The sequence below is a fragment of the Neodiprion fabricii genome, chromosome 2 (genome assembly GCF_021155785.1).
Source record: "Neodiprion fabricii isolate iyNeoFabr1 chromosome 2, iyNeoFabr1.1, whole genome shotgun sequence".
Lineage (NCBI taxonomy): Eukaryota > Metazoa > Arthropoda > Insecta > Hymenoptera > Diprionidae > Neodiprion > Neodiprion fabricii.
In genome coordinates, this window is record NC_060240.1 from 8,453,298 (window position 1) to 8,476,360 (window position 23,063).

The window sequence follows — 23,063 nt, forward strand, 5'->3', positions numbered from 1 at the left end:
GATTATTGCACATAAATTCCACGACATTTCCAGATTTTCCAGAACCTAAAACATAGTTTTCTCATACATTTTCCCAGTTTTCTGGTAATTTACTAAAGCCTGAATCGTTCAGCTTATGAACTCTATATGAGGTTGAAATTCAATTCGAATTGAAGAAAAGTATAATGCATGTACAAAAAGTGTCAGTTTAAGCCTGTTACCTGAAAAAATTATTTCTAATTCCCATGATAGAAAACTGATACTTCCACTTTTTTCCATTAACAATTTAAAAAACACCCTGACAATTCTAGGTTTTCCAAACGTGTTTACCTTGTTTCGTTGAAAACGGCAAGTTTGGCTGCTATAGCATCAGATCGTAGATTGAAATACTACTTTATTTCCCCCATAGAGGGGAGAAAAAACGTGTCAGACCTTTTAAACCACGGCATACCTCGAAGGTTGAGGAAGCATGTAATGCCGGACACATTGCATGACAATTTTAGCCTATGTATGTGGGTATCTAAGTGAATCATGGCACAGCAACGCGTCTCCAGTTGCGAAACACTGTACACGAATGACAAGGATTACTGTCGCATCAGTTGCATTATTGTACTTGATACTTGTATGTATGTATGAATGAATGAATGAACGAATGAACGAATGAATGTATGTATGTATGTACATTACACAGACGTGGGTTAGAAACGAAGGCGCGTCGAACGCGACCAGAATTTCTACGTATGAGAAAACGTACCGCGTGAAAAAACGTCAACGACGATGAGTCGAAGAGGTGGAACACATAATATATACGGGGAATAAAATATCGGTTTTCCCGCTAGCATTTCTCTGGCACTGTCATCGCTTCATTACTACAACATGCAAGTGCATCGTTAATTGTTCCGAGTAAGTTATTTCAGCTTGCGTAGACAGTGTAGGCTACAATATTTGCCGATCGTTGTTGGAGAAGCGGGAAATTGAATTACCGGTAGCCAACGAAGTTACAAATTCGCGAATTGATTCCCCCGCCGTACAATGTATGTGTATTTAATAATGGAATGTAACAGCAGTTAAATGGGATAATATTTTCTGGAGGTTAAATTCTTCCAATTTCAATTGACGGAGATAACAGTTTATGAAAAAGCCGAAAAGTAAAATGAAGAGAGAAGAAATTTCTCAAATAATAAATAAAATCGTTCCTAGTTTTATTCGTTTTATTACATTAGATGTATGTAATCCATGGAAATTTTCTTTATGTTAATATTCTAATGTTCTTCACCGAGATTTATATTTTTTGGATCGTGTATTTGATTTTACTGCTCCCAAAACACAATAATCCAATTATCGAATCGACAGCTCCGATCGTTTGGCTTCAAATTTTTGTCATAAATTCTTTGTTAAGAAACGAAAATTTTGAGACCAAGTTGAAAGTTGGCAAGAACAAGTAATCGAAAAGTAAGAAGAAACGAATAAAATATTATAAATTAATAAAAACGAGTTTTGTAATATAATTACAATATTTCATGTATTTATAGAGAGAGCGAGAAAAAAAATTTAATAGAGAAATGAGAAACGGTGTAAAAAATACTAAAAAAAACAAAAAATAATCACATTTATTAACGTTTAAATACCGTTGCAATTACTATTACTACTATATAATAACTTACTTTGTAGAAAATATTCTTCCAAATATCAAGAGAAAAAAGTCATTATTGTGTAATTTTAGAACGACTTTCAAAAAGTAGGCTTTTCGAAATACGATTAAGTTTTGTTCATCATTTTTATTTTTTTAAACAATTTTTTCTTTTCCTAAACACGCCTCATTTACAAAACAGCAATAGCAATAATAAAATGATATATTTAAAAAAATGTATCGACTTCAGTTCAACCGACAATCTTCTCGAATAAAATCCCTGAAATTTTGTAACCGCATTGTCATTCTCTTCCACCTTCATTATTTTACAATTTCTCCTCGCTCTTTTTCACAACTCCTCGGGGACCTCGCCTGTCTACGGGGATAATTAAAAGGCAGGTTAAACGCGACGTAGAAGGTTGTTCCTGAGGGCGCGGCCGGCGCCCGTATATGTAATTCCCAGTCCTCTCCACCACGACGTTTCTCTGCGCACGAATAATGGTCGGCTCTATTGCCTTGTAAAAGGGTGCAGGCATTTACAAAGTCAGGCTTATCCATTCATTCCTCTATCCATCAACGCCAATTTCAACAAGGACCAACGTAATGCGGTGCTTTTATTTAATTTCTTTTTTTTTTTCTTTTTTTTTAGTATCTACATGTAGAGCATAAAACACTTCACGTTCTTGTACGCACGTGTGTTATTTTCGAGTGTATCACATGCGTAAAACCTACGAGTCTATACTTATACGTCTCGGTTTCATTATTTTATTATATCTATTTTTAGTATTTTTAACGACCTTTGACCCGTCTTTTGTTTATTCTCCTCGAATTTATTCAAGCACTTTTTTCGTCAATTTCGAAGTAAAAAGAAAGTATCAGTTTCGCGAACGAATGAGTGAGTTTTACCTTTTAATACCAATTACATTAGAATTAGCATCGCCTCGACTTAAAAATTAACAATAATATTCTCCAAGTTCAAAATCGTTCCGAAATTTTCATCCTCCGCATATATTATTTATTCCGCGTTTGTCATTTCATTCGCAAAATTCCGAGATCATATACTACACGATACATCGCAAAGTTGTGCGATAAAAAAAACAGAAATTTTTTTCGTACGAAAAAATACAGAAACATTTTGGAGTGTATGATGCAACTTGTTAAATTTAAAACGAAAATGTGATAATTAATTATATTAATACGTAAATTCGTTTAAACGTTACTCCAGGAATCTCCAAATTTCTCACCATATACGTTTTTCTGACTTTTCTGACTGACCACCCAGTAGATATTCGCATCGATATTCCATGGGGGTGAATGCACTGCCGTCGAGGAACGGAACGGAACGGAACGGAACGAAACGGAAGGGCTGGCAGCCGCTGGCTGGCCAGTCGACACAAGAGGGTGATGATATTCCCCGTGTTATGTCTAGAAAGGCGCGGGCGGCGGCGACTTCGGCTATATTAGATCCCGTGGAATGATACGACGAGGGGACGGGGGCGTCAAAGGGGATTAAAAATTACAGGCTCTGTTAGAAATTGGACGCGCAAAGTCCTACCAAGTCTACCCCGAGGGATTCCGCCTAGATCCCAATTATTATACATATACGATTATATTGCGAAGATGATCCAATTATTGGATAAAATATATACAGTGGATCGTCCATCTTTGCCGAGTGCAGATATGAATGTATAACTAGTGAATTGATAGTGTTAAACCAAGATTCGGATACATTTCGCAAGTTTTATTAAATGCCAAACTTCGATTTCTTGTTATTTGAAAAAAACTAATTTTTCATTCTTTTTTTTTTTTTGTTTCGCCATGAAAGAATCAAGCAAATAATAGAAAAAAAAATCTTTACGGATAACTTCTTTTTATTCTGTTAAATTTTGCATCAAAATTATAATATTGTAAATGTAAGACTGCACAGAAGAAAACCTGCGCGTTTCTTTCACTTTCAAACAGATTACAATTGGGACAGAAAAATAAAAATTCCCCTGCGACGAGTTTTCTCTTTCCTTTGATAATAAAAATTTTCAGATCCTGAAGAAGAGAGGAAAAAAAAATATATATACATATAGAGAGAGAGAGAAACATATATATACAGATATGTAATAAATAATTGCAGAGAGCAGCTCGATATGTTACACAACGTTTTTCCTCCGCATGTACGTATACAGGTATATACAAACATGTATTACACATATTTTGTGTATGTGTATACGCGTTGCGATCTGAGGAAAAGTTTTTCCTTGCCAATTTCAGAGCGCCGCAGAAATGCGAACTTATGCAGCAACGGTCGTTTGGTGCAGACCGAGTTGTGAACGAAAGAACTAGCAAAACGAACAAGCATCGCATCTCGCAGCAGCCAACAAAGCAAACTGTATAATTACCGATGGCTGGGTTATGTATTGGTGCATCGCAACTTTGTTACCAGACTGCAAGGATATTATCGCCTGTAACGCAGTCCAAAGGCACCGGACGTTCTGATAAAAAGGGCAGGGAAATACTCGAGTAAAATTCGATATGCACACACATATGCATACATATGCAACTGTGCGTGAAATAAGTAAAACGCAGATCAACGTTCGATTCGATACCTAATTTCTTTTTTTTTTTTCCTTTAAAAAAATTCGCTTTTCAATTTTCAATTACCTGTGACCAGGTTTTAATATACATTACAGATATATTTGCAATTTTTTTTTCTTAACCACAATTTGCTTCTTTTTTCTTCTACCAATGGAAAATCATCGTTGCGAAAAATTTGTCTTGTACGAAAATTAATCCTGCGAATTTTTATGATGGAAAACAGAAGAAACAAAAAAAACTTTTCTTCGCCGTTCGGTAATTCCCATAATTTTTTCGCAGTAATAAATAACTGAATGGAAGAGAAGAAAACAAAAAGGAAAGAAGAGAGGGCAGAGAATTACGTAAAATTATTTAAAGGCTTCGATCATTATGCTATCTGCGAGTGAGATCATATGTTTTTCGAATGTTTAAAAATAAACCCGAGCGACACGCGATGACCCGATGATGGAAACTGTCTCATACCTGTTTATACCTTTTTGTATACGCTGTGTGACATATACATGGTAGAAAATTTATTACGCCCGACGTTGATACATGACATATACATATAAATTGTTTACCGATCGATTAGCAACGGCGGCGGCTGCGGCGATTCGAAAGGTAGAAAATATATAATACAAATGATAAACCAACATTTCGCACAGAGTAGATAAAAATAAAGAAAATAAATATAAACCAGGGTATATTACATATTATAAACAAACATATTGTGTGTATAATAAACGTGCGAACGAACGTTTAACTTCTAAAATCGACACGTTAAATGGCTAAAATCAATACGCTTATTTAAGAGGCATTCTCCGTCAACTTAGCCACACACACATTTTTTTTTTTTTTTTACTAGATTCATCCTCTCGGATCTGTTCCATAATTGGTAATAACAGTGGTACTACTTAAAGTTACTCTCTGTGAATTTTTTTACATTTTTTAACCCACATGTTCTGGTAATGTTTATTTATTTTTTTGAAATTCATACGTCATGGAAGATTCGAGTCGGGAAAAAAAAAAGAAAAAAAACAGTTCCCATAAAAAAGTTGTCTTTCCGTGAACTATTCAAGGCAATACATGTAATATTTTTGATGTCCAACTAAACGTACGAGTAGTAATAACGAGAAGAGGCGTAATTTTTGCAAACGATTTTCTCGTCAGGCATGACAATAAATACGCTAAAAGCTGTAATTCGGTATATTTTTGGTTGCGAAACTACTACGTGTGTGTTTATTCGTATGTATTCAGATAGATACCTGATATATATACATATATATGTATATATATATATATATATATATATATATATATATATATATATATATATATATATATATGTATATATGTAGTTACGTCTAGTCTCTTGAGGTGCAAAACAGTGCAAAAATAGAGTTAAACTAGGTTCGCGACCTCGATGCCACAGACGCGCTGTTTTATTTGCGCGTACATTATTTTACACTCCAATTGCAGGAGAGGTTGGAAAAAAATTTTTAAATAACAACACGCGCAATTATACCCTCAATTTATATTCCTTTGCGTCACACGTGGCGAAAAATTTTTCAAAAAATTACTTTCAAAAAATTACTATGCCAAAATTGGAAAGAGTGAATTTTGTAGAAATAAAAAAAAAAAATATAAATAAATAAATAAACTTGTAACTTTTTCAATTTTGCGAAATTATGCGATATTCGCTAAAATTTATTACCGCGCAAAATATATCGTAATTTACAAAATCTTGCAGTTTAAAAAATTTACACAGTCAAATATTTTCAACCTGCTATAATTTGTTTGAATATTTTTATAATCTTTTTTTTTTTTTTTTACGCATTTATTGGCTCGTTTATTTTTATTTTCTCTAATGTATTAAATTGCGTAGACATGCGGTAGGAAAAAGATGGTGCCTGAAATGCGGAGGGTTGGTTAATCATTCCTCGGTAAAAATTCCGCCAACGGTTTTGCGCGCTCGTTTTTTATTCAAGTACCCACTTAAGCTCTCCCCCCCCCCCCCTCTCGCTCTCTCTCTCTTTCTCTCTTTCTCTCTCTCTCTCTTTTTCTTTTTATAGTTCCGTTCGGCGCTGCCGCGGATGCACGATGCATGCGATTTTATATGCAGCCGATCCCCTTTTCTGATGGCCCGGCTAATTAGTTTAAATACCTTATACCCACGTTTCACCATTCAACTGCTCGCGTTTGAATCCGTCGTGTTTTTTTTTACTTTTTTCATCGCTTTTTACCTCCGTTTATCAGTTTGAGAACAGAAATGAAAAATTAAACCCACACCGCAAAGAATCTCAGACGTTTACAAGAATTCCGCAATTGTTTTTGGTAAGCGTAGAAATTTTTAATTTGATTACGTTTCGTTGAGATGCGGAATGATTTTTTCTTTTTTTTTTTTTTCAAACTCTGCCCGTACAAAAGTTGTACGACCGACTTGCAGCGCAAAGGTTGGTTGCAGAAAAGTTTAACGAATTCGGAACGTGATTCACCTCGGTAAAAGGGGAAAAAATAAATGAAAATAAAAAAAAAAATGCAGAAAAAAAATTACTCACCGCGGTCCATGTATTACCTGACTGGTATGTAAGGTACATTCATATTTATGGACTTCTATCCTTTAACGACACAAGAATGTCGCTCGCGTCTCGTCGTTTTTAAATGGAAAAGAAAACTTCTTCCGGTGCATACGAGGAGGCAGAGTATCGACCTTGTTACTACACGTATAATTTTCTCCAATTTCCTTGCACTCTATTATTTCGTGCAACGCGGATAATACTTTGCCGTACCTTTATTCATCTATTTATCTATTTATCTATTTATTCATTTAGTTATTTATTTCTACACTCGCGAAGAGAGGGAAAGAAGAGGGAAAGGCGAAAAACATGAATAAGCGGTTTAATAAAAAACGTAAGTAAACTAAGCGTATGATTGTTAATATATTTCTGTACCAACAGAATGTTCTTCGTTCATAATGTTCCTCCACTTCGTTGAGTTCTTAGGCTTATTCAATTTCCCGAGATGACCTTTCGAGGCCGTCTTGAGACGCTCGAGTAATTCAAGATCAGAGATCAACTGCGACAAGATTGTACCAACGGTAAGTAAGTACGTATACAAATAATAATTACGAAACAAGTAATAAAACAGTTTTCCAGCTAGCGATTCAACGCGACGATTTAAATATCAAAATGAATAAGAATAGATGGCGAAAAAAGAAATTTTCATTTTCATTTTCAGAATAAACATAAATACTTCTTTGTCAGCGTAAGAATGAAACGAGATATTGAATCTGAAGGATTTCCTACTTTCTTTTGGGTGGTAATGTTGGTTTTTTTATTCATTTTAATTTCAAAATCAGACCTCTTGATGTCTGTGACTATACATATATGTATGATAACGTACGTTGATGGATCAATGTTTTGAAAATAAAACGAGGATCAGCTGAGCGTAGCTGATAATAATAAATGGCGCGAGTATGGCAGTCAAATGATTGCGCCATTTCGTAAACAAGGAAAAAATGAGCAAATTAATTTTAAACACTTTGCTTACATACGCGCATGCATACATGTGTATAACTATGTATGATACGAACAATATGGTAATTACCGAACATATGCCAATCAGTTAATTGCTGCGTAATTTTCAAATCGATTATTCTATAAAGCGCGCTGAGAGTAGATTAAATAACAGCTGCGGGGACGTTGATTAGAAAGGTAAATGATTAAGTGATCTTTTCTCTATGTAGGTTAATAGCTGTGTCTGGATTTAAACAACAAATTTTCCAACGGTCGAAAACCCGACGGTTCAAAGTTCCGAAATGTAATATACCAAGAAATCAAGTTACGACAAAGTAAAGTTTCGATAGAATAAAATTCGGAAAATCAAATATAATCACAAGGAAAGATCAAAGTGGTGAAATTTTATCAAGCCGGAGAATCACGGAGCTGAAAATCTTCCGTCATTCGGAATTTCGATGCTTCAGATTTTTTAATTATCGCACATTCACACTTTCGAAACTTTGATCGTCGGGTTTCCAACTATTCGAAACATTGATGTTTCGTCAAAGTTTCATTTCTTTAACTTTCGCCACCAAAAAGTTCCAAATTTGACGCTTTCGGAACTTTTCGAATTCATAATTCGAATCCCGTCCCAGAATGAATTACGACACGGTATAAGCAACAGCAGCGATAGGTAGTGAGAAATTTGCTTCATTTACAATTGACACTGGAAGCTCAATTGGGGTCAATAAATTATTCTCTTGCACAAAGCTCGACATGGCGACTGAAAAGAATAAGAAGAAGACGAAGACAAAGACGAAGAAGAGAAGGAAATCACGCCGCAGTTCTCGGTGAGCTATATTTATTATTATTATTATTGTTGTTGTTGTTATTGTTATTATTAGTACAAATGTACATTGATATTGTACAAAATTCATTTCTAACAGTTTATACTAAAACATTCTAGATTTCTGAACACAAAGAAATTGGTATAATAAGCGACTACTTGTTTAGTGGGATTAAATTTGTCGATGCTACTGTAAATTTTCTAGTTTATCGCAATATTTTATCAGGTTAGTTTAATTTGCCACATTTTTTCAGTCAATCAACGACGCGACGTCAATTCAATCTTGTGGCAATATCAAATTATCATAGCAATAGTTGCGAGAAAATTTACAGTACCAGCGACGGTCGAGAAGAAGAAAAAAAAAAAAGAAACAGTGACACGTTCCAAGCTTTACGATTTCAACCAAGAAGTTAATTTTCATTTTGTACCGAAAACTATGTTTTTTTTTTTTTACAATTATTGGCGAATAACAAAAACTATCAACGACTGTATAATGATAAATCAAGTTATGATCGTAAGATTATTTTAGCCATTATCAGTTCCTTTTTTTCTTTTTTTTTTTTTGTTTTTTTTTTTTTTTAACGCGACGATTCGCGATCATCATTTTCAACGATCTCCCGTAAACGACAGCCTTGCATAAAATGGAAGAAAAATGAAAACACTTTTTACGCAATAGGACGTGAACGCAGCATGTGAGGCATATGTATGTATTTACCGCGTACGCAATTCCAAGTATTATAGCGTGAATGCGGCGAAGAATTTGCGGTACGTGTATATATTATAATAAAATTGCTTGCAGCTTGTAATAAAGTGAATCAGACGTATAAAGCGTGTCTGTGTACAACGTATATATTGTTACTTCCCGAGCGAATGACGTCTTCTTATTATCAGCATGATACATACGTCTTTTTTCTTTTTTTTTACATCCGCGCACGTATTTTCATGATAAGCTGGGTTTTTTCGATCAATTATTTTCTGCGTCGATTCGTCGTGACATTTTTTTCCAGCGTGTCCCGATCAGCAGCTACGTACAGCAGAGAAAACAAATTATTGCAACGGAATCGCTGTAAAATATATTAAAAGAGAAGGAAGAAGAAAAAAAAAAAACGAAACAAACAGATGATTGAATTTATCATGCCTCAACACGGGATTTTTTTCTTTCTTTTTTTACGAACGCGAATGACCGAGAAATAGAAAAAAATTGCAAGGAAAAAAAAAAAAAAAAAAAACTCCGGAGCTAATCACGAAATTAAATCGGTCCAGAATCTCGCAACTGATTGTAAGTCGCGTGTTATATATTTTGAATCGACCTCAGAGGATGATTTAAAATCATAATGTGTTATATTGGACAAAAACGACCTTCGGACGGAGAATGACGGGGACCTTGGGGGGAAATAAAAAAAAAAATCTCATGACCCGGAATCTACGCGTGTATCTTATAACTTATGATTCTCGGGGTCGAATATACCTACTATATACATATATATAGATATATATATATATGTATGTAATAAAAGAAGAGAGATGTAATAAACGTGTACGAAAAGAACTAGCGAGGAAGATGTGATACGCAGGCGAGGAAATGCTGCAATTTTTCCATATTATTTATAATATTTAATATATATTATGCGTAGGTGGATATAAGCAGTGACGCCAGTTTGAGAAATAATAAATTTTCACTTGCGACGACGATTCGACTGCTTTTCTCATTACCTGGTATTTGTTGGGTAAACCCGATTTGGGCCCGATTAGAAAATCCCATTAGGCCCCGATTAGGAAATCCCACTAGGCCCCAGGCGGGAAGTCTAATTTTTTTTTTGTCGATATGTTTTTCCTCATCTAACGGTTTGTTATTTCATGACGTCAATAATTTATACAACGAGGATTTGAATATCTTCGTCGGGAACAAGAGACGGATGTGGCTATCGACAATTTTCTGAATTATCCACTTTTATTGCGTAGAGTTATTCCGAGAGAAAATTTTCTCCCGCATCACCGCGTGGAAAAATATCGAATATCCGCATACGTTGCCGCATAATGGCTTCCACTGTAATATGCCGTGTATATACGATGCGAATAATATACGTTTAAAGTTAATTGGAACACGGCCAATTATTTTAATACGTTACGTAGAGATATTACGCGCCCGGATAAGCGTGGTGAGAGACTTTTGTGAACGAAATCGATGATAAATTTCGGCACTTCGCCAAAGTTTTTACTTACATTATATTATACACACACACACACATCTATGTAGGCATATGCAGATAAGTATGTAAGCATATAAAAAGTGAGGAGAAAAGGTAAATATACGTGTCAATATTTATGTGACAAGGTATAAAAGCCAAACCAATATAAATAAAATAAAACAGCAAATTTGTTTGTTATTAAACGGCAGGCACGCGTTTACAACATTCCCAAGTCGTCGCCACGTGTTTCGCGAATTCAGTTTTACTTTTTGTCTATTTTTCGTCTTCAACTATGATCTAAAATACGTAATCGCACTTTTCTCGATCAGGATTGAACGGTTTTTCTTTTTTTCTTTTACTTTTTACAAACCCTCCATCACGTTCGTAACTGACATGACAGAATTTTACAATATTACGTGTAAAATAAACGAAATAAAGAATCTGTATGTATATAAATCGTGATTAGAATTGTCGGAGGACCGAGATACCGATTCGCAATATGCTGCGAAGTATTTGAATAAAAGGAAAGGACTTTTTTCCATTAGCCGTTAACTTTTCCAGCCGCGTCATCATCGAGGACGGTTTTGTCTATGCTTCCCCCCCCCCCCCCCCCCTAAAATCGTGGATACGTATAGGTTATCCATAGCATTGTTCGTCGGAGGGAAAAGCTCCATTTGCCAAATGAGAGCCGAAGGTACATAGAAATAAAAAGTAAGCTTGAAAAGAAGAAACCGAGCACTTCGCTCCTGAGGATGAAGGATAGAGCGAGGGAAGAAAAAAGAGAAAAAAAGAGAAAAAAGAAAAAGGACCGAGTCGTTCGAAAAATGTGGAAGCTTGTTTGAAATTTCATGGATTTTGTGAAAGGGAAATAGGTCGTTTTTTGTAAAATAAAAACGAATCGTTATTTAAATGCAAAGGTAAGAGGTTACTTTTCCCGGATTCCTTTTCATCCGTTCTCCCATTCCCGATATCTCCGATTCTTGTTCAGCTAATTTCATCGAACCCGAGACGAGAATAATTCCACGAGACTCGAAGGCACGCAACAAACAAACTCAATACGCTCGTCACGGTATAAAAATGGCGCCTTTAAATGCAAATTTGAGCTCGATCAACAAAGGTCAATAAGCGTGTGAGTTACGTGGAGGTCAACTACAGGTATACCGTACACCCGTGTATGACTATAAGAGAGAACGGGTATACGTTTTCAATGTATAATATATGTACACGTGTAACATGCATGTGTAACGAATATGGCCATTCGAAATGAAATGCCGCGATTTGCATGGGAGGAAGGGGGGAGAATTTGGGGGTCAGAAGATGGCGAAGAAAAAGTTGATTCTTGAGACGAGGCCTTAAACTTGAGAAATTGTTGGCGAGGTCGAAATTATGAATTTTATAAGTTTCCATTTTTTTTTTCTTTTTTTTTTTGAATTATATAAATTTTATATATTTATCGTTATAGTATGATTTTCACACCAATTCGTATTCATGATATGTATACTTCGCAAATGTGTAATAACGACGAACGAATTTCGTACAAACCTGAAGTTGAAGATTAATGTGAAGTTTGAAGAAAAAAAAATATAAATAAAATAACATCTGTCATAGCACTGTTACAATGTGTTTATTAATTAATATACAAAAGAATAAAACAGTTTGTCGATTCGAACGGAAAAGTATACTATATTCCGAGAAATAATTATTTTGATAGAGAATATCCATTAAATATTTGATAGCATATTTATTCAGAACCGTGTGTGTGTGTGTGTGTGTGTGTATAATACAAAACGATATGATACGTCACGCGCTTCGTCGCGATTTAATGAAGCTGTTATTTTACATCGTTCAAGAAAACAAAGTCGTTTAACTGTAACGTTGTTATAATTACAAGGAAAAAAGGAAAGAAAAATTAATTTTCTTCCGAAAGTTGCGAGAGGCGTTTCGTAGAATGAATTCGATTTATTCTTTATAACACCACCGCAGAGAACGTATACACGAAACGTTGCAGCAGGGAAATGGAGAAGAAGTGGGGAAAATAAAGTTGGATGAAAAAATAGAAGGAAAGAAAGTGGAATAGGTGGGTGTTAACGCATTGTCGGCGCAATTAGTAGCAGCTTGGATGTGTATCGTTTGTTGATTCAAGCTTTTGACACCCTCGGCATCGTCGTCATCGTCGTTCTTTGAGGTGGAACGAACTCCGGAGCCATCGAAACGCAGGCCTGCATGCGGAAGGCTTGCAAGATCTAGACTAACTAGACCAGACTAGAGTTGTAGATCAATCGACGATGCGTTGCGTGGAACTTGTTTTCGACTAGACTCAAGGATTAAGCCGATTTGTTCGACAAAAGGCTGTACTTTTTATTAATTTTATTGCAATATGAGCCTAAACCGAGTATTTAATACAAGTAATTAATTATATTCCTAGGCTATAGAAATTTCCTTAGAGACACGATAACAGCAATTAGTGGAATTAGAAACGAAAGCTTAGGATGTCGACGGTTCATTTCAAATCACTTCAAAATCGTTGAAAATTTCTATTAGATCCTTTCGATTTCACTACACGATTCCTCATTTTATTCAAATTATTCAATATGATTTACAAATTCGATGAAACAGACAATCTTTTGTTCGTACAGTCAGTTCAACGTTGCTGTTCGTTGACCGTGATTAATATCGGTTCGATACTGTGAAATTAAATTCTCAACGATACTGAAATAACAGAAAAAAAAACGACTCCAAAAGAATATATTTCAATTATAAACATCTTACATAGTTTACTATGAAATTATTATCAAAATCAAAATTAGATATTTTACTCGTATCTTGTCAATAAATAAATATTCCGCAAATCGTTTTTGATCTAAATTTAGGTTAACAATAATCTATTTCCTAGTTTCAACCTATATTAAATTCTTCTTCTTCGCAGTTACAGCAATCGGACCGTAAATAATAGCGTTACACCGATAAAATCAGTTTTTTTTTCTTTTTCTCGCGTCTCTCCCGTTTTTGCCAAAGTCTTTTCGTTCCAGAAAAGGCGGCGCGGTATTTATACGCGTCATGTGCCCAAAATGATCCATGCGAATCGCCACGCAGCGTTTCGTCACGGATCTTAAACTTCGATATTTCATGCCCATCGAGCATAGCCTCAGGAAAAATGGCATAACGACACACATCGAATCCGATCAGCTGACAGTTTCCAAATATTTTTTCCAGAGTTTAATCGTGACGCGGCCTTCGATCTTGGGACTTTATTTTTAACGACGGTGATTATTTTTTGATATTTCATTAAATAAAGAACGACGCATACAAGAGTAAACGATGGTTCGATGATAAAACGAGGCTACGAAGGAAATAACAATGATAACAATTCGGTTAATCGCCTGGTTGCGGATGCGCGGCGACAACTGTACATATGTGTGTGTGCGTACAATCGCATGTGTGTAGTGAGTCACGCAAAAATAGTTTTCTATCGTCCTATCGTACAACGTGTATACACGTTATCGTTTAAGCAAAGCTAATAGTGTTTACATGGAATTAGAACCGGAAGCTGATGATAAATCTATCGAAAATCGATGGTGAAACATCGGCACGCGTTAAAAAAAAAAAAAAGGAAAAAGAAGAACTCGATATATATATATATATATATATATATCTTTTTCTGCTTATTATACAAGCTACCAAACTGCAGTGGTGGAAATTTGTCTTCAAAATGTGCTCATCGTCGATCGAAGATCGAATCGTGTGAAATCGTGTTCTTTGTTACCTTCGCTTTTCTTTTGTCAATTTTCACTTCTCGCATTAAATTGTCGCACGTACAGAAAATTATGCAAGAAATACACTTTTGAAAGAAATTCGTTGGAAATTGTCTGATACGGAAGCATTGAAAAGAAAAAAAAAAAAGGTCGAAGCAAAACCAGAAAATAAACCAAAGTAAAACTAACCCAGCGACAACCTACGATGAGGAGGACACACACAATGCGGATATATAAGGGGAGAAAAAATACGACAGTTGCACGTATGCACAAAACTATGCATACATAATCTATTCGACACGTGTTTTCTGTGTAAGAAATCTCGATTCAATTTCCACTTGAGATAACAACACAGCATACATGTAATATATATATATATATATATATATATATATATATATATATATATATATATATATATATATATTGTTATCGCAGAGAAAAAAACCTCAAGCCTGAATGACGGTCGTTGAACGTGTATATCTGTGAAAAGTAAAGACAGTAAAGAAACTTCGCAATTGGCACTAATTAAATTTGGCTCCGCATAATACCTTACAGTTAACTGCAATGTAGTTGTGCAACTTCATTTCTCACGATTCTTCTTTTCGTCTCATGCATACATGCATGCATATATATACATATATACCTGTATAACTCCAGGCAAGACACTGCGAATCGTTTTACAATTCGATATTAAAAGTATAGATGTCGGTAGTAAGTTTTCCGAATGAACGAAACTCCGCATGAATGCATTAATACATATATGTATACGCGTACGTAGGAACATACCTATTTAATGACGTCACGGATCGACATTGTGGGTATATCGACGAACAAAAACACGGTCGCGTAACGGCTATAGATAGGAAATGAACGTACGTATGTATGGCGAGAGCGAGGTGTTACACGTTCATGTGTACAAATTCACGCGTATTTACGTAGGTTATACGTATATATATACAAACACACACACACATTTTATATTCTTGAACGTACGTCTCTATGTATGCCTGCGAGAAGACGACGAGGATGATGATACGAGCTACTCGCGAAATGACGACAGCGCAACGTAGATTATAACATACATACATATATATACACAACTGAGTCGCGGTGTTTCGCTATTTTTATCTAATGGACATCCGGGCAAACATATGTGTATATAATACACACACACGACATACTCATTCATTTGTTACCGAGATTTCGGAATTCATGCGCGGAATACAAAGAAAAAAAAAAAAAACAATTTGTCGTAAACTTTCGTTTTCCGCGGAATTTTTTTTTTTTAATTTTTCTACACATGCAACATTTAATTCTATAACTTTCGGAAACGTTTTTCTTTCGTTTCGTGAAAAAGTAACGAGTACTTTTTAATTTTTCCTTCAATTTTTTATTACATCGGAAATTCGTAAAATTCAAATAACCGTAACATAAGTTAAATAAATGACTCGATACGTTTTCGTTTTTTTTTTTTATTTTTTCCAGCGTCATTCGATGTTATGTCGCGATGCACGAATATACTTTCGAGATACCGTACGTCAAAAATATGTGTTCGGAGAAAGAAAGAAAGAAAAAAAAAAAAAGAACAAGAAAAATCAGTAAAAAAAAGTCGAAGAAAAAAAATCAACAGTCATTCCGAGACGATTTTCGCTTCATGGACTTGGTACATTTGAACAACAAAGTTTTCATCCTCGATTCGATGATTTTTTTCCCCAGCGCTCGTTCCATCATTTTTCTTTTAAAATTTTTTCACGATTCGTGACAAATGTGAAAAAATCGTAAAATATTGCCGATTAAATGAAAGAAAAAAAAAAAACTGTATTTTGCTATTATTACAGAATAAACGTTGTGGACACAAGTATTTACATACGATAATTACGAATTTGGTAAAGGATTAAAAAAAAAAAAAAAAAAGCAACAACGACAAAAAAAACTAACCATGGTGATGGTGGTCAGATCCCAGGCGCTTTTCACCTGTTTATTCTGCACGGCCTTCCTGTTCTTTTTCCCCGGCCTTCGAAGGCTGGAGAACCATCCCGCAGCCGTAGCAACCACACTAACATCACGACGTTGTTCGTCGTGCTTAACTCCAACGACGACGTCTTCTCGGACATCGTCCAGAGCGTCCACTGACCTCCCAGTGAAAATCATTCGCGGAGCCAGCTTTGAAGATTTAGATTTTTTTTTGTTTTTTTTTTTTTTTTGTATCAAACGATCCGATCCAATCGATCGATCGAGCAGTCGCCTTCTTTATCTACGCGTAGGTATCGCTTAATTTTCCTTGCCTTCTTTGCTTCCTGCTTTTATTTATTATGTTTGTTCTATTGTTTTATTGTTTTTTTTTTTTTTTCTTTACATAAGGCACTGTACGTAGTATACGTCGATTTAGTAAAGAGACCAAAAATTACTTAATTAGTGGTTGAATCGTATGCGCGTGTATGAATAATATACGTTTGTACGCAGCTCCGTGTCAAATATCGCGCCAGCGCGAAATTCGAATACAATCGGGTGTGTCTCGATATCGCAAACGTGTATAATATAAACTTTACACACGGAGTAATTTTTTTTTAACGATAAATTTGAAACACGCGAGGTATTGTTTCACCGATCGTCGCACGTATCACCAAATTTTCACACGAAAGTTGGAAAATGTAAGTTGGGAGGGGACGGAGATAAATGTTTCTTGTTTTTCTTATCGAAATGAGAAAAACGAGGAATAAAACAAAATATCATTCAGCACCACAGAATAAAACTTTGATATAATAACTGCACGTTATAAAGAACGTATTATGTAAAAACGGCAAATATTATAAAAATTTATATTATTTTTATAATAACGGGCGGGAATAACGCGGGTACACCTAATCGTCCGTATCATGGCAGAAAATCCAGAATGCGGGGGAAAAAACCGCGATGTCAACAAACTGACGATAAAATTTACGTCGTACGCACAGCAAACGCGTTTCGAGTCGGCGGCCGGCGAGCAACTGAGAAAAGAAGAGAAAATAAGGTGGGCAAGTTGAAACCCGCCGATCCTGACCCCTGGTGGAAAGCGTTTCAACTACCGCAAGCTGCCTGGCTGACTGACTGGATGCCGCAAATATTTGCGCACACGGCTTTGCATCGAATCTGCGCACGCAGCGACGGCTAGACTCAAGAATTACGATTGCATCCTGGTTTAGTTTCGATAAGTGGCCTAGCTGTGTGTGTACGAGTCGAAGAACAAAAGAAAAAAAAAAAAAAATTCATTACTTCAAATATGTATAATTTTTGTTAAAAATAAATATATAAATTGAGAAAAACACAACTTTTTATTTAGAATAAGTATAAGTTCGTTGGTAAAACATTGAAAATCGATTCATTTCCGGTAGAACCGAGAGTTTAAATTAAACGGGAAATGGCAATTTTTTGCGCTCATTATTTCGTTGCAAAGTCCTGTGAATTTAAAAATTTTTTTCGCAAGCCTTTGCCGAGATCATCAAAAAAACCTTATTTCGAGTAGTCGATATCCTCAGTTCGCGTCATTCGAATTTGTCCTTTTTTTTCATTCTCGTTCACCGTCACTGGCGCAAACAAAATTTCTACAAATTTTCAACCGTTTTATTCTCCTTCCCTGGCCAAATTTCACGTGAATTTCCGGGCAAATCAGACGCCGTGATATCCTTCGATTTAGCAATACGCCAATTCGACACGTACACTGTACATGCGTATAATATATACCATGTAAAAAGCATGTGTACAAATCGCGCATAACCGTTAAAACAGATTACTGAATTTATTTATGAACACGCTAATTCTCCGTTCCTCGAGCTGAAAGATGTTTTCGAAAAATATGCGCAAGTATACCGATTAATTATCGTGTCACGTTACGCGTTTGAGTAGCGTCGAATTTTGTAACAGCAGATGAAAATATTTCCAGGCCAATTAGAGTAAGAATCGAGTTGCGATTTCGAAGGGAGAAAACTCGATAAAAAAAAAAAAAAATACTGTCAGCGAGATAATTCTTTGGTTTGAAAAAAAAAAGAAAATTACCTTATTTACTCTCTTTCGATAATTTTCTCATTCTCCGTATTATTTTTTCACGCGTTTAATTATCCGTAATTAATTTATACACCGAGAGGTAATTAAGATTGCGATCTCACCGTCATCAGGCATAGTCGGAGGGCACTTTCATATAAATTGAGGCGCGTGCGATGACCTGATGCATCGTACCTGCACCTGCTCTTCTCTCATACCTACTCGAATGAGGGTGATTGACTGCACGCATGCTCGTATTACTATAAAACGATGCGTGCCGGTTAGTCGCGGTGACCGTCTGGATCAAAAGTTACGAACAAGAGGTCTTCCGATTCGGTAAAAATGGTGTCGGTATCGTTCGAAACGATTTGGTAATCCCCGAAATCATTTGAAATCTTAGAAATAATTAGAGAAATCATCTGGTCAAATTAAAATTAGTCAGGCAATCTTTCGTAATCACTCTATAAAAATAGTAAGTAATCGTGGTGCCGATATCACTGGAAATAATTTCGTAATCTCCAAAATCGCATTGAAATCATTAATATTGAAATAAAATTATGTATTAGCGATGATTGGTAGTAACGAGAAATCATTTGGGATAACATGAATCGCTTTTTAATTTCAAGAAATCATTTGGAATCTTAGAAATATTTAGAGAAATTATCTGGTAAAATTAAAATTAGTCGAGCAATCTTTCGTAATCGCTGGATAAAAATAGTAAGTAATCGTGAAATACTGTGATAATTTCGTAATCTCCAAAACCGCACTGAAATCAGTGATATTAAATGAAACTCTGCAGACGAGAAATCATCCAGTGTTTCTACATTTTCTTTTTTCTGAACCTCAGGGACTTTTTTTTACACCGAGTTGCCGAATTATTAAACATGTTTGATTATTTCTTTCTCTTGTTTCTGTAGTTACATTTGTTGTCGTTTCGAAATTTGGAGCGTACAATTTATAACCGATTCAATGAACAACAGCCTTGGTTGTATACATAAATATCAAGAGGCAACAACGATTCTCCGATTCGAATTAATGTTGATTATAAACTTGTATAATCTGAACTGTTTATATAATTTATTTATCCGCAATAAATCAGTAATATTCGATTACCATTACACATCTAATTACAGATCATTTTTATGCGTGCATAAAATTTCCAATTAATTTATGCGTTTTGTTAAAATATTCAACTCAATAATACTGATAATCCTAATCATTTTTTTTTTTTTAAGTTTCTTACGTTCTCCGAGAACACGAATCTCTCTTTTTTTTTCTTCGCCTTCTTCCTCTTAACCTTTATTTTCAATCCAAACAAAATTCCAACAGAAATTTAGATTATATACCAGTGATATATTGCGTAGATACAAGTTTGAATTTATTATTGAAATGATTCACGATATCGAGTAAAAAATGTATGAAAGTTGAACCAACATTTGCGGAATAGATAAATATTCAAATCGAATTCAAATACCTGCAATCTGCACTTTCTTGTTTAACTTTGAGACTAAAATTTCTTTGGAAAAAAGAAAAACAAACGATAAAACTGAACATTACAAAACAAGTGAAAACTGATTCGATCGAAGAATTAAATGACAACATTTGCTAAAAAAAAAATTGGCTTCAAATTCCTGTTCATATTTTTCATTTTCGTAGGGTAAAAAAATTCTGAAAAAAAAAATTACGATTGCATTTCATCGTCGTTTACTCTCGTACAAAAAAAAATATATTGGGTTTAGAAACGGTAGGCTGAAGAAAAAAAAAAAAAAGAAACGAAAAGAAAATGAAAATTGGGTAAAGATCGAAGAAAAAATGCAGACTTGTTACAATTTTACTGGTTGCTGCGTACTTTTTAAGAGTTTAGTTACTTTCCTGTTTATTTATTTACCGACCATTTAACCCGGTGGGTTTGAGACTAAACAAAACACACAAATATAATACCAAGGTAAAAGTAGTAGTGGTTGAAAGAGTCGAATCTTCAGACGTGTTTTTCTCAAAATTGTGCAAAACTAGGGAATAAATAAATGTAAGAGAGTATAAAATTGCGGGAGATGAAAATAAATTCAATGAAACTATAATTTCCACCATCTTTCTCTTTTTCTCTCTTTTTACCATCACGCAATCCGCCTCGACCCGCTTTCAATTTTACTATTTTCTAAACGCAAATATTATCATTATATGGTCGACGAAAAGGAGGGACGACTCTAAAAACCAGCTCCGACATTCCCCAGATGTTGCTCACGCGATTTCGTCTCATCTCTCTTCGAGAGATGAGGACAATTTCCCGCTTCGTTCAGATTCAGCGGAATACCGCAAAGGACTTTTAAAAAAAATGCTGTTTCTCAATTTTCATTTACCGCGACGAATAGAACTGTTTCATAGATTTTCAGTTTCTTGATTTGATTTTATAATATTTAATGGTTGATTTTTTTTTTCAGTCATACTAATTACGAAGCCGTTTGCAGTAGGAATCGAGTAGCTTTGATTACATTTTTTTGTTTCTTTTTTCGAATGGTGTGTTTTTTTAGTTTTTCTTTATAATGGCGGGCAAAAATTCTTTCATTACAGTACGGATGCAAACAGAATTATTCGCGCGATTTACAAACATGGGTATATAATAATGATCTTGATGCGTTTGAATATCCTTCATCTTCTTCTTCTTCTTCTCTTTTTTTTTTTACCAACATCCGCCTTTAATTTTCATCGTAAAAACCAAATCAACACTAAAAAACAAGGAACAAAGAATATATGAAATTTCCGCAAATGGTTTGCTGGAAAGTTTTTATCTTACCGGGAATACAAGTTGACGCGAATATACAAAATAGCATACACATACATGTATATATGTATATAATATGAAATTTAATATGTAATATGTTTAAACATGCATACGCATCGCAAGTTATGATTTTATATCCGTTTTTTTTTTCAATAATACGTAATTGCGGAACTTCAAATTTCCTCGGACGTGCTTCGGGAGGCATAATAAATACGATAAAAGAAACGATCCGTTGCGAGAAAAAAATAACGAGCTTGAAAATAAATGTCATTCACATCCTGTACAATATTAAGACACGTTCATGTGATAAGATAAAACTTCAACAAAATTTTAAAGAAAATAAATGAATAAAAAAATTTATACCAAATCTATACATACTGGTATAAATTTTTCCTTTGTTATCAATTTGAAATATATATATATATGTATGTATATTTATATAGAGGATCTTGTCGTCGGTTTTGAAAAATTTACTTTCACAGTTTACTTTTTTTTTTTTTATATCTACTATATTTGTAAAACATCTTTTTCACAATCTCTGTGAAAGCTTAAGAGAACGAATAAAGAAAACAACTGCATTATACTCTCGTACTAATGAGCATCGCACTCAAGTGTAAACGGATGAGTAACTATAAAATTAGAAAATAAAAAAAAATAAAATAAGAATAAACAAATTTGATGTACCAAAAAACTAGCAATTCCCATGTATCCTGATATACGTAATTACAGATGATTTATTGCGCCACTTGACACGAAGAATGCGTCATTTCTGTGCAGAATGACGTTTTAAATCGCTTATTGCATAAATAATTGAAGCATTGACTCTTGGAAATAATCTCGTTTCTCTCGATCGTTTAAAATATCTAAAATTAATATGTGCAATATAGGTGGGCATTTTTTTTTTTCATTCTTCGCAACCGTTACTGAAAAGATAACTATTCTTTTTTTTTCCAAGGTTTTCTCTACTCAAATATCTCTTTCTTCGCCTTCTACAGAGAAGATAGAAAAAAAAACAAAAAAAAAAAAAAAAACTACCATCAAATGTTTCCTCTGATTTTCTTTCAACCGTTGTTTTGGATTTATCGCTCGTTGGAGATATAAATATAGACGAAACGATTATGGTTACGATATGGGATAAGCGATATTTCAAGGATATTGAAAACCGGAGGAGGAAATTTGTGGTTAAAAGATTATAATGATCAGAAGATAAAATCCGAAAGGAACTTGAAACGATTGTACCTAGTGAGAAAAGTCATATGCACGCCTTAACCCATACAGTAATAATATTTCATAGAATAATTAGTGAAACTCTGAATTTTCTTCACACCGTTGTTATTGTTATTATTATTATTGTTTCTTAAACCAACGAGTATAGGAAGCAAAGTAACGAGTTGAAACGCAAAAGGTCGCTTTCAATATTATTATTCATCAAGACTTAAACGCAGCAACGTGTTTGCGGAATTGACCCATTTCACATAGTAATTAAGTAGAAGAAGAAAAAGAAGAAGCGGAAGAAACACACGCAAACACGTACGAATACATTTGTATTACACCTGACTATATTTCCAGAATATTTTCCATACGATAATCGATGTGTAGTCGTAAAATCTGAAATTCAAAACTGATCTCCTCAACTTTACCCGTAGATTTTCCATAATAATCTCAACTCCTGATTTCGTTTTTACAAAATATCTCGGAGAAATGAAAATCTTTGATTGATTATTTAATCACAACAGAGAATATTTTGTTGGTAAAACTTTGTCGTAATTTTTTTTTAACGAGTCGCGATGAATATATTATGTTGA

At 34.6% G+C, this 23,063-nt stretch overlaps 1 protein-coding gene across 3 annotated transcripts in view; it reads right to left on the bottom strand.

Annotated features, from left to right (window-relative positions):
* Positions 1-23,063, bottom strand: part of LOC124176809 (cytohesin-1) — a 41,857-nt gene that overhangs the window by 9,295 nt on the left and 9,499 nt on the right. Inside the window, exon 1 of one of the 3 annotated variants that reach the window (XM_046558519.1) lies at positions 16,401-17,457. The exons of 1 other annotated variant lie outside the window; for it this stretch is intronic. In XM_046558519.1, the coding sequence (XP_046414475.1) occupies positions 16,401-16,613 (213 nt within the window). In that variant the 5' untranslated portion in view covers positions 16,614-17,457. Of the gene's footprint in view, positions 1-16,400; positions 17,458-23,063 lie in introns of those variants that run through there. One more of the 3 variants, XM_046558520.1, reaches the window with a different exon arrangement.